Source organism: Hydra vulgaris, chromosome 06, assembly GCF_038396675.1.
Source record: "Hydra vulgaris chromosome 06, alternate assembly HydraT2T_AEP".
Taxonomy (NCBI): Eukaryota; Metazoa; Cnidaria; class Hydrozoa; order Anthoathecata; family Hydridae; genus Hydra; species Hydra vulgaris.
In genome coordinates, this window is record NC_088925.1 from 5,271,826 (window position 1) to 5,286,061 (window position 14,236).

At 29.3% G+C, this 14,236-nt stretch overlaps 1 protein-coding gene across 2 annotated transcripts in view; it reads right to left on the bottom strand.

Annotated features, from left to right (window-relative positions):
• Nucleotides 1–3,220: 3,220 nt before the first annotated feature.
• LOC100200964 (cyclin-Y-like protein 1-B) overlaps nt 3,221–14,236 on the bottom strand; it is a 35,866-nt gene continuing 24,850 nt past the window's right edge. For both annotated transcript variants that reach the window (XM_065799047.1, XM_065799048.1), the window contains exon 9: nt 3,221–3,481. In XM_065799047.1, coding sequence (XP_065655119.1) covers nt 3,368–3,481 — 114 coding nt within the window. In that variant the 3' untranslated portion in view covers nt 3,221–3,367. The remainder of the gene's footprint in view (nt 3,482–14,236) is intronic.

Genomic DNA, 14,236 nt, shown 5'->3' on the forward strand with positions numbered 1-14,236 from the left:
TTGTTTTTAACGACCTTTTTTTTATAAAACCAATAAATAAATACACATTAAGAAATTTTAGTTTTTTAAGTGAACCTTTTTGTAGAACTAAGTTTAATCAATTTTGTATTTCATATCGTGCACCCCATCTTTGGAATAAAATAATATTACCAAACTTTGATCCTTTTATTACTTTTCCTGTTTTTAAAATTAAGTTAAAAAAATTAATTCTCTCCATAGACAACATTCTAAAATTCTACTAAAAATAAATGTAAAATGTCTTTGTTAAATCTTCAGCTTATTATATATTAAAATGTGTTGTATCTTTGCATAATGTAAATACGTTAAATCTATATATATATATATATATATATATATATATAGATTTAACGGAACCTTAAAAAGTAATATTTCTAACGTATATATATAAATATATATATATATATATATATATATATATATATATATATATATATATATATATATATATATATATATATATATATATATAAGTTTAGAATATATATATATATATTTTATTTTATATATATACGTTAGAAATATTACTTTTTAAGGTTCCGATGATAAGATCCTTTTGATCTTCTTTCGGAAACCTAGCTTTATATTGTTAGTACGCTGAATTGTATTATTTGCGTAATTGTATTACGACTTATGTTTATGTATTACGGCTTATGAATTATGTAACACGACTAACATTGTAAACTTAAAAAAAAAAAAAAAAAAAAAGGCAAACTCTATATTCCGCCCATATATCAAAGCACATAATTCTTTCACGTAACACGAGACAGGGATGGACAACTAATTTATATCGAGAACACAAAATTGACGTTATCCAGATTTTCAGTCATACATTGATTACCAAATGTTTTTGTTATTACCTTCTTTCGATCAATAGTTTTTAAATGAAGTTTTTTTCGAATAACTGGTGAATTATATCTTAACTGAGAGCAGCTATCAAATAAAACTCTGCAATTTCTTAATTCTTGTAGTAAAGCTGAATGTCCTTTTGATGCTCCTTGGACCATCTGTCAGATTACTTCAGTTGCTGGATCTAGCAACTGAAGTAATCTGACAGATGGTTGTAATTGATGTTTCTTGTCACACATAGCAGCATGACGTCGGTTCGAACATTCATAACACTTTATACGTGATAAACACTTTGAAGAAATGTTTCCTATAGTAAACAAATGAAACAAAGTTTCTTATCTTTCAAAATTTTCCTTCTTGAATCTAACTGTGTCACTGATTTACAATGTTAAGGTAGATGATCTTTATCACAGAACTCTCCATGGGCTCCAATATAGAACCTGGTTAAGTGATTCTATTATCTAAAATGTTATAAATATCAAAAAAAAATACGATATTTATCAGCGTAGTATATATATTTAACACGATGCATCTTGCTTGATATAAAAAGTATAGCAAGAAGAAATTCGGACCGTTTTAACGTAAATATTAAATACAAAATAACCAGATATATTATTTAAATAATAACGTATCAGGAGGAAACGACATTCTTCCTGCCGTTCTAGTCAAACAAGTCAAACCATTATTAGACATCTAAATCTCTCCTGTTTTTGTTGTTATAGTTATTTTGTTGTTACAGAAGAGCTCTCCTGTTACTTAAATCTGATTTCTAGAAATCAGATTCAAGATTGACTACCAGTTTTAGGCAATCAAAAAGTGAAGACTTTTTGTTAAGACAATAGCAAATAGAGCCACTTTAAATGTAAGATTGACAGGAAAATTATAAATGTAGATAAGAAACTATTTAAAACCAAGGATAGAACCTTGAGGTACCTTAGAAGTTATTAAGAAGAGTGCTGGCCTTTGAGGATGATTTAATACTGCGGTTAGAAAGAAATGATTTAATAATATTCCCAGATAAACGATGTGAAGCAAGGTCTAGAGAAAACCAGCATGCAAAACTTTATCGAAAGCTTTTAAAATGTCAAGAGAAATAGCCTTTGCCTCACTGCCTTAATCTAATGCATGATTGAATCTTTAAATAACAGCAGTAGCGAGCCAGCCATAGAACGAGAAAATCGAAATCTGTATTGAATGTCAGAGAACAAGTTATTAGACTCAATATGAGATGTTGGAAATTTGTTGATTAAAGGCTTAAAATCCTTGCTAATAATAGAGAGATCGGACTATTGTTGGAGATCTCAGAGTGTTCTCCGTAGTATTTTAAAATTTCATCTAAAAATGCCATTTTCGAGCAGGCCTTGAAAACAAGGTTCAGCTAAGCAGTTATTAAATAGTTTAATTAGAATTGAAGAGAGTTTAGAGAACACTTTTATAGGACTGTGACGGAAATGTTGTCTGGACCACAAGTCAGACAAGAGTTTAGTTAAGAAATGACTTTATATATTACAATGACAGCCGGAATGATTTAGATGTCTAACTATCGGTTAACCTTTTCTACTGGAGTGGCAAGAAGAGTATGATCATTAGATTCAAAAGTCAAGTTAGAGGAAAAGAACTTTGCAAATAGTTCTATTTCATCCTTGGGAGAGGTAACAATATCAGACACATGAATTGGAGAGTGTTCAAACTTTTCAAAAGTCTTTGGGACCTAATTTCTAAGATAAGCTGAGATTTTGTAAACTGAGAATAATGGAGCTTAAAATCAGACAGCACCCTTTTACATTGATTTCTTGAAAAATTAAAAACATTTTTTTTAATATTACAAACGCTCTTAGGGCTCCTTATATGGTCTCGACAATGCACACCAAAAGCACTTAAATGCACTATCCATGCGCAATATAGCACCGTTAAATAAACTAGCGTTTCTGAGAGCTATCTTGTTTAATATTTGTCACATTTTATCATTTTTTATAAATTTTTAATACTTTTATTATTATAGTTTACAGTATTGTTTATTTTGTTTTAAATGGCATTTTAATTATATTTTTTTAAATAAAATTATAAACCAAATGAAGACTAGGAAATAGTCAAAATATTGCTTAATATTTTTTTTATTACTGAGAAGAGAAAACCTAACTTTTTTTCTATTTGCAGTTATATCTATTTTATCTTAGAATTCTTCTACATGGAAATTTACGTCATGGACTGTATTATTTAGAGAATTTTACGTACATTTACAATTTATCTAAAAATATTTATAAAGACCTATAAAATTTTTGAAAAAAAAGGCGATTAAAATATTCCGTTTTTTATAGCAACAATTTCTCTTATGTAATGAATAAACTAGAAATTTTTATTAAATGAATATATCTAGTAAAATAAACACCGAATATATCTACAATAGAAAAAATTCAAAATATCTTATTAGATAAATTAAAAAAACAAACAACTTGTTGCTTTTTATTTATTAAAATTTTATAAAAACTAATTCAATGAGCTAGGAAAGAACAGCAATACTTCTACGTTTAGATTTCATGTCATCAACGCTATTTGAACGATAAACCCTTTTTGTTGTTGGAAATTGCTTTTCGTCGCATAACCTAGATATTGCCTAAAAAAGGTATAAATAAAAAAGTATAGCATATGAAAATATAATATAAAAAAAAGTACATTAAATGAAAATATATATAATAAGGTATAAAAAAAGTATAGTAAATGAAAATATAATATTAAAAAAATGTGAAATTTATCGTGACATTAAACGATATATTGATAAATCATGAAAACCATAAAGCTATAAATACCATGCCATGCTTTCATTATGGCTTTTTACAGATTTACTAGTGAAGTCGAAGTCTGTTTAGAAACTTCTGCTTTCAGTTTAACATTACAGTTTTGGATGGAGTTAAAACCGGGTGAAATGCCCGGCCACCGGGCAAGAAAATTAACTGCATTTTCTTGACAGCCTGGTGAGAAGTTTCTAATTTGAGACATGTTTTTCTTCAAAGTTTTAAACAAGCACAACCTTAGAAGTGATAGCACTCCAAATTGTAATTAACATAACTTACAGGAAGACACAATATAACGGGGAAGTGCGAGTGGCTGGTGAACATTAAACATTGCGAAATTTTAACGTCCAACCCTTATGCTCTTTGCAAAATTTGAGGACAGCCAAAAATATTTTTTGGAGAAAAACATGGTATTAATGCAGCACAGTATGATCGAACATTCACTCTAGGAAACAGTTAAAATTTTAATTATAAGATATTTTCTTATTGTTTGAAATACGTGATTGTTGAGTGTATTGCTAGCACCCATATTTATTATTTATAATTATCTATAATAACTACGACTTTTAGACGTAACTTTAGTATAGGATTATGGTATAGAACGTAACTTTAGTATAGGATTATGGTATAGAATAAGGTCATAAGGTAAAAAGGTACAGTTATTTAACAGAATATGTTAAAAAAGAACAAAATTCTAATATAGGGTTAGAGTGTTATAATTAAAAAGTATGAGAATCAGATTAGCATACAAAATTGCAAATGAGTTTAAATTATTTAATTAATTAATAATTTAATTAATAACAAACAAAACTGGTTTCAACAACTACAGAAGCAGGTGGCAATATAATACTATATATAAAGTAGTATGTTATTATTTATATTAATAAATAAATTTCATTTTTTTATTTATAAAATTTCAGTGTATTTTAAAAAACACTTATTTACATGTTGCGTACCAAAAACAAGTATACTCGTTAAAGAAAACTATCCTAGCATACAAACTAGGATTTTACTTGCATGACTTTAAATTCTATTAATTTATGATTCTTTATTGCCTAAAATCACACTTCAATCTTAAAACAAACTTACATTATGTAAATTTTCACATGAGAACATTTATTTGTCAATATTACTTTATCTTTGATTTTTAATGAAATTTACAATTTTTGTGGTTTTAGGGACAAGTTATGGTAAATAAACATTTCAAAGGCATATTTTCAATACCTTCCTGGAAAAACGATGAAGGTAAAGTTTATATTTACAGTGTTTGTGATAAAACCGCCCAGCGCGATATTCAGAGTTGGAAATTGGTTGCCATGGGGCCATCCATAAATTATGTACGCAAATATCGGGAGGGGGTTGCTCAAAAGTTTTTAGTTAATACATTTGTTATCTACCGGAAAAAATACGTTACTGCAGCTTTGATATTAAATAAAAATGAAATATCGTCATTTACTAAAAGTTGACAACATAACTTTGCTTCTTATTGAAATTGAATTAACTGCTTGATGGAGGACATTTTAAACAACAGAAACGTTTTTAATTTAATTTAAAATAAATAATAGTTAAAAAGAAAAAAATAAGAATATTTCTTTTAATTACAAAAGATGTGTGAAATATTAAAAACAATAAAACAGAAGAATCTAACGTTTTTACAAATATTTGGGGATTAAAACCTTTGATTTTTCAAAATTCAATCAAATTTTGAGTTTTCAATTTAGATTTTTTATTCTCATCGGGACGAAACGTTTTTAAAATAGTTAACATTTCATTCTATCTGTTAGCAGTAATGACTTCATAACTTTCCTTTCATTGTTTGTACAAAACAGAAAACTGAATGCGCGATAATTATTATCAAGTGAATATATTTTCATATACTTGATTGTATACTTTATAAATATATAATAGATTTATACTAATATAGTATATATTAGTGTAAGTATATATATACTTATACAAATATATAAATAACTTATATACTGACGTAATTTTGAGAAATGCGTTTGTGAAACTAAAGACGTTTTCTTTTTTCTTTAGTTGTTTGTGAGCACGCTTCCAAAAGTTTCAATTCAAAGTTATGTAACAAATATATTCGTTATACGTATGATAGTTTCGTTTAGCTTCAAATTTTTTAATAAATTGACTTTAATATAACCTTAACCGAATCAAAGATATCAATGAAAGTATTTAGTTTATTAACTTATATTTGAAAAAAAAACGTTTGATATTCCAACGTTTTGAATTTAATTAGATGTTTTTGAATTTTAAATATAATAATCATTAATTAATAGAATTTGATCGAACCTGTACGAAATCGAAGCTATAAGTGAAGTTTTAGTTAGATAAATTTTTTACGCTTGATATTTTACTCATAAGATATTTATAAAAATTACACTAGATATTTAATTTTTTAACATTTAAGTTTGGAATTTTCATTGAAGTGTTGCAATTTTTGATACCTTATTACATGGACTTTTATACAATTCAAAGTAAAAGTTCCAGTAAAGCGAAGTTTTTTATCAAATGGACCTTTAAAAACTGAACGAGTTAGCGAATGGTTCGATTTTTTTTTTTTAGGTGCCCCAAGAAGTCTTAACGGTCTTGTCACAGAGCACCGCGGAAATGCATTTAACCAGGAAGTTCACGTCTCTTTCCTTACCGTGACGCGAAAATATATCCAGAGCTCGTTTCAAACCTGGAAGTTCAACTGGAATTTAAAAAAAAAAAAAAATTCTGAATTTAGCTTTTAAATAGATGAAATAAATCATTTTTAATTTGAACTAATGTCGCATAAATTAAAATTAAAGTACGTCACGCATAAATTAGGCGTGACTTACTTTACTCTATTTTAACGTATTTTGACTTCAACATGGTATTTTACTAAAAATATTTTCTATAAAATATTGAATAATTTTCTCCCTGACAAGTTCTTCAGACGATCGCGCGATTTTTTACTCTCGTAATAAAACTAGCGAGCACTATTAGTCGCGCCCGGAAGGCCATTAACAGGCGTGTTTCACGTGCGCGGAGCGATCGCTCCCGTTTCATCAGAAGGCCTGTATTTATAAATATTATTTATCATCTGCATTGCTCAAATTGATTTGTGCATGATACATTTGCCTTAATAAAAAAAAATTCTAAGGAAATGTGCAAAAAGTAAGAAGAGAGCCAAGATTGTGGATATCAATCCTCAGGTCTACCGGCTTTTTGTATTAACCTGTACAAAGATTAATACAAAAAGCTGGTAGAGGATTGATATCCACAATCTTGGCTCTCTTCTTACTTTTTGCACATTTCCTTAGAAATTTTTTTATTTCCTACTACGAAATGGTCAACGGGTATTGAAAACTTACCATAAGTAAAATGGTTTAACTATTAAGTCTCTAGTCAAGTTTTTTATGATATTTTTTCAAAACTTAACAAGATGGCATTGTTTTTCATTGGGTGAAAACTTCCTTTACAGTTAGGATGCATTAGTTCACTTCATTTACAGTTAAAATGCATTAGTTCACTTGATTTACAGTTAGAGTGCATAGTTCACTTCATTTAAAGTTAGAGTGCATAGTTCACTTCATTTACAGTTAGAGTGCATAGTTCACTTCATTCATTCTTTTTTTTTTTTTTTTAAATCTTCGCTTCCAACAAGGCTGCAAGCAACCACTTATTAGAGTTGGAAGTTATTGAAAGAGAAAAGATAAAGATTGTAGAGCAAGAAAATGATTGACAGACGACTTATAGGATTACAAATTATATGAATCAGGAAAGCAAGATGAAGGAAGTGAATTCCAAAGAAATGATGTTCGAGGAAAAAAAACTAGACGAATAAGCGTTTTTGGAGCACTTAGGAACAGTCACAGAAAAAGGATGACACTTAATTGAATGACGAGTAACACGAGAATGAGTTTTAGTAGATGGCATAAGAGATGCTAGCTCTTTAGAGCAGTGCCCATTATAGTATTTGTAGAAAAGAGAAAGAGAAGCAACATTACGACGATGTGATAATGGTTGGAGATTGGCTGCAAGAGCAGGTCCAACTATGTTTACAAAGCCTTTTTGCACATTGTCTAAAAAAGAAAGGGCATCATTAGAAGATCCGCCCCAGATATGGCAACAGAATTCCATACAAGGCCGAATTTGAGATTTATAGAGATAGAGAATAGAATCGAGAGTAAGAAAGTGTCGAGCTCAATAAAGAGATGTAACCTTAGCAGATGCTAACTTTGCAACTGATTTGATATATGGTTTCCAAGAAAGATCAGAAGTAAAAGTTAATCCTAGAAGATGAAGAGTAGATGACTCATTGAGTACATCACCGTTCATAAATATAGGAAGATCTAACTTATTGCAAAAACGATTGGCTGAAAAAAATTGAGTTTTATCTGTATTGAAGTTCACTAGCCACAGTGAGCCCCATGCTGTAGCAGAAGTGATATCCTTTTCAAGCTCAAATGCCCCCTCCAAGCAGTCAGAGAGTCTTGGTTTCTTATCACCGCAAGAATAAATGGTAGTATCATCAGCAAACAATGCCAACTTAGATGTGAAAATATCTGGAAGATCTTTAATGTAAATTAAAAAGAGGATGGGGTCAAGGATTGAACCTTGAGGAACCCCTGAAGTTACAGAATAAGAAGAAGAGTGCTGTCCTTTGAGGACAACTTTTATACTACGATTGGAAAGGAAGGATTCAATAATCTTGAAGATGTTAGCAGATACACAGTAAGAAGAAACCTTATGGAAAAGACCAGCATGCTAAACTTTGTCAAAAGCTTTAGAAATGTCAAAAGCAATAGTCATAACCTCTTCACCTTTATCTATCATTTATCTTTGTACAATAAAACCTTTTGGTTATTACTGTTAGCAAATCAGCTGTAGAACGAGAAGATCGAAATCCATATTGATGATCAAAAAGTAAGTTATTAGATTTAAGATGAGAGATTAAGTGTTCGTTAATTAAAGATATATATATATATATATATATATATATATATATATATATATATATATATATGAATATATATATATATGAATATATATATATATATATGAATATATATATATATGAATATATATATTTATATATATATATATATATATATATATATAATATATATATATATATATATATATATATATATATATATATGAATATATATATATATGAATATATATATATATATGAATATATATATATATATATGAATATATATATATGTATATATGAATATATATATATATATATATATATATATATATATATATATATATATATATATATATATATATATATATATATATTCAAAAATCCTGCTAATGATAGAAAGAAAACTAATAGGACAATAGTTAGACGAAACAGATCGCTCTCTAGAATTTTGAAAATAGGGATAACAGACGCCGCTTTCCAGCAGACTTGAAACAGAAGCTGGGAAGATATGAATGTCAAGCAATGGATCAACCTGTTTGACAGCTATATCAGGTAGAACGCAACTAGTGGAATCAAGAGATGATATTGATGAAAAGTTCTTAGCAAACAATTCAGCTTTGCCTTTAGGTGAGGTGACAAAGTCTGAACCATACAAGAGAGGTGGAATTACATATTTGCCCTTATTATTAATACTATCAAAGATTCTCCAGAAGTTATGAGAGCCTAATTTTTGTGATGAAATACGAGATTTCATGACCTGAGAATAGCAGGCTTTGGCGTTAGAAAACCTTTTTACAATGATTTAGCAGTAATAAACAGAGATCTGTTTTCTGGAGAATAGTCTTGCTGATAGATATGGAAGTAATGGTTTTGATTGGTAATTGCAGCAGCAAAATGTGAGGAAAACCATGGAAAGAGTGAGGCTTGACCTGGAATCGCCAAGTGGGAATAAAAGATTCCATGCCTGCCTGAATCCACGAAGTTATGTAAGAAGCACATTTGTCAGCAGGAAGACGAAAGATTTCTACCCAAGGGCCATCGCAATGAAAATCACAGAAAGAGTCCCAGTCAGCATTAAGGTAGTTGTAAAAGGTATGATGATAGGGGAATTCAGATTATGAAGAAGAATCAGATAATAGTTTTAGAGAAATCAAACTGTGATCAGAAGCACCAAAGGGTGAATGTGGAAAAACTGAGCACTGACTAGGATCAGATACAAGTCGAGTAGAGAAGGTAAATGATTCGGGTTGTCTGGCAAATTGGAAGTTGACTATTTGGGTTAAGGATTGGAAAAGGCAAGAGTTGTTGGCTTTAATGCTTGCAGAGTCACTGACATTAGAGCCAAGCCATTCTGTGTGATGAGCATTGAAGTCACCAACAACAATGATATTGTCTAATAGCCGAAGAGAGGGAGCTTGGTCAATTTTATCAGAAATAACATCAAAATGACTGCAGTCTTAAGATGAAGGAGGGCGATATAGAACAAAGAGAACGGCGATAGAGTGAAGTGGTGCTAAACGAAAGCACATACAAGAATAGTCCGTGGATTCAAACCTTGTTTTCGGATAAATGGGTGAATTCTTACCAATGTAAATGCCCAGGCCAAGCATGTGACTATTGGAGTCTTTACGAATTAAAGGAAGATAACCATCAACACTAAGATCATAAGATGAAACAGCTGAACTCAAATTAGTCTCACAAAGAACAAGTAGGTCTGGTGAACTTTGCAAGATATAAGACTCAACAGAAGAAAAGTTACTTTGAAGACCACAAATATTAGTGAATGATAGATTTAGAGAACTTGGTGATGATGATGGTTTTTTGTGTTTTATAGTTTTTGGTACTTTATTCATTTTAAAATTTGTTAAAGAACTTGACTCAAAGCGTAGAGTAGTACTCAGTACACTGTTTAACAGCCCATGCAATTGCTTCATTACTATTAATAAACCCTAAGCCATAACAAAGGGCTCCTAATGTGGCCTTGGCAATGCACGCCAAAAGTACAAACAGGGACACCATCCATGCGCAACATGGCACTATTAATACTTTGATATTTTTTAGCTGTTGATGGAATCAGCCTCTCTGAGAGCTACCACAGAAATCAGGAAACCTGACTACCAGCTGGCCTTGAAACAATAAAACTGAGTTTTAGAGCTGTACCCTCATTAGGAGATAATAGAATGAGTTGCCTAGTCATAAAAACAGACACACAAGCAAAACCCATGCTTTGAGTCAAGACGATTCAGCATTCAACATCCTAAACTGGAAACAATGTATTTAAAATACATCTGTACCAGCCTAATATATGAAGAAAGGGTGCGAGGCTGGTCAACAGATAAAATCTGTTACCCCTTAAATAGAATCTGTTTACACCTTAATATACATTTAGAATGCATTAGTTCACTTCATTTACAGTTAGAATGCATTAGTTCACTTCATTTTTAAGATATGAATCTTGTTATACCACCTCAAAGTTTTTGAAGTGATAAAAGTAATATTTTATTAACCAATTGAATAACCAAATAAATAAATCAAAAATTTGGTACATATACTTCTTGTTAACTAATTAGTACACATACTTCTTGTTAACCAACTAGTACACATATTTCTTGTTAACCAATCAGTACACATCTTGTTCAAAAATTAGTACATTTCTTGTTAACCAATTAGTACACATATTTCTCAATTTCTGCTAATAGTAATCTAAGAACCTGGGTTTTACATCCTGTGCTGATACCACTGAATTCTTAGATTTTTTCTCTGTTTCTAATAAATCTTTTGAGAAACATGTTTTATTAGTGTTTTAAGAAATTGTCTTTTTTAAACATGTTTCATTCTTACAACTTTTATTTTCTTAAACTTATCTTGTAGCATCTATTTTAAAAATACACATTCCTGTATCACTATTCCTGTCACTATTTTAATTGGTCAATGGATTATTGAAAAACAATTTTGTTTTTCCTTTTCTGTGATTTGATCTAGCAGTTATATAACGCTTTTTGAGTGCTCTTACAAATATTGTCTTCATCATGGAGAACAAAAGAAATTAATAATGTGCTTTTACAAGTACCTATCATAACAACCAAATGAAACAAGAAATGAAATCTCGATATAATGTTATTGACATAAAAATGTAAGGAATATTGTATAACACCAACTTTTTAAACTATATTGCTGGTAATTACTTTTCCAGAAAAAAAGATATAAGATATAATCTTATATCTTTTTTTCTGCATCATTTTATTGCATGTATGATATTTTGAAGTAGCTTCTGTGGTTCTTCTTCTTATTCATATTCAATTGATAGATAAGAACATAACAACAAAATAATATTTATTAAACCTGTTATTATCATACCCTGAGGGTGTCTGTTTTTATTTTTTGCATAACTTACAATAATCTCTTCTTCTTTTCACTTCATGCCTATCAAACATTCTTTTTTTTTTTCCGTTCTCCTTTACGGTCAAAAATAAAATTTACTCTATAGAATTGAAACATTTGTTTACTGCTTTGCAACTACAACATGGCCATCTTTTTCACATCACCATACATCATCTTTTAAATATCTATTCACTTACCTAAAAGTAGAGGAAGTTACAGTTGAGTTTTAAAACCTTATCTCAACCTTCTTAACAGTCCAAAATGCATATCTTAAAAAGATCAAATGCAATAATACTAATAACTTAAACTTAGGCTTAATTATGAATTTCAGCAGCATCTCTTAAAGCATATTTGGCATGCATGGCTGCTGTACAGAGAATACTTTTGACAAAAACATTTTCATGAAAAAACATATCTCTAAAAAATGTGATTTCTTTCTCATACATAATAACTCGATGAACGATTTATACAAAAAAATTATAACACTCTTTCAAGTAACTCAAAAAAACAACAAAAACAACAATGCAAAATTAGGGAAAAAGAAACAAGTTGAGCTTACCACTACATGGGATGTAGTGGGGATCAGACTCTGTAGTTAGCATCCAAATCAAATTTTATATGAAAAAGAAAAAAAAAGACACCAGATACAAATAAATATTATTTTGTGAATTAATTTCTAGCGTATTAAGAGTAAAATTTCTTTTATTTATTTATCCTATTTTGCAAATATTTATAATTATCAATCATTCCTAACTGTTGCAACTGCTAAAATTACAATGTTTAAAGTTAAAAAGAATACTTTCTATTTCATCAAATATGTTAAGTTTTGTACCAAATAAAAGTTTAATAAAGTTTTGTAGCAAAAGCATTTTCATTGGGAGTTATTCTTCATTACTATAGTACATAGGGAGTTATACTTCATAAATTCAGTAAGAACAACACAAGTGAAAGCCAGTGTATTTTACAGGAAGTTTATGATGACCATGCTCAACCATACATTTGAATTGTTTTGCAGCACGAAAATCTTAAGCCTGTAAATACTACATTGTTCGAAATTTGATTCCAACCACATCCATAGTAGTACCCACTGATATTGTTTCTTCAGGCAGGGTTGTAACAACAATAAAAAATAAGTAGCCACCTTGACCTTTACAAAACCAACCTTCCTTCCCCAACAAAGAAATTTTTTAAAGCATTAAAAACAACATTTTTTTTTGTTAATTCGACATTACTCTGTTACATAACTTATGATTAGTGAAACTCAATTCTTATGTTAAAAAAAAAAGAAATCAAGTTTTACGAGAGATAGACAATGAGAGATATTTAAATCGCCTGCACACTTGCTGTCTTTAACACCCAATCCTTGTACGCATTTGTATGGTTTTGAGTAACCCCCATCCCCATACCTGCATTCATACTTCATGAAAGACCTTTAACTAAAAAGCTTATAAAACCAACCTTTGGACAACCAATGGGAAACTTAAACGGATTTATGAATCACCACAAAAAACAAGTCTTTTGTTTGCTGCATAAAACTATCAATTTTAAAATTTTAATTTGAAGGAAAAATATTATGAACTAATATGCAACCTCCATTAATCTATGTGTTAACTCTTTTCATTTTCATTGATAAATAAAAAAATGAATTACAAGACATATATTTGGTTTGAAAAAAAAAAGATGTTGTAAACATTTTTTATAAATTTTTTTTTCATTACTTATCTTTATTTATTCACTTCCCCAAGACCGAGAGAACCACTACAACCAAGGCTAATTCTTGTTTTTTATAAGTTGTTGTTACAGCTCTTTATAACTCCAAAACACAAATCAACATTAACAACCTTTATGAACAAGATGACTGCACAGATAAAAAATTAAATGTGTTACTGTAAGGGACATGGTGAGGCAGGGTTGCCAGATGGCATTATAGAATGCCATTTTAGCATTATTTTGGATGAATTTAGGTTCATGGTTTTAAGTGGCATTATAGCATTATTTCGGCATTTTCAAAAAGTTTAGACTAAAATTTGTAAAAGTTGTAAATAAATACAAAAATTATAAAAATAGCTTAAAAACGTTTCATTCATTTTTTATTTACATTGATCTAACTATAAAAAAAAGATACAATTGCCCTGTTTTAATATTATGTACTCTAATATATTTTTTATGTTTGACGAAATAACTAGAGAAATTGTTGAAATCATTCACACAAGGTAAGTTTAAACTATATATATATATATATATATATATATATATATATATATATATATATATA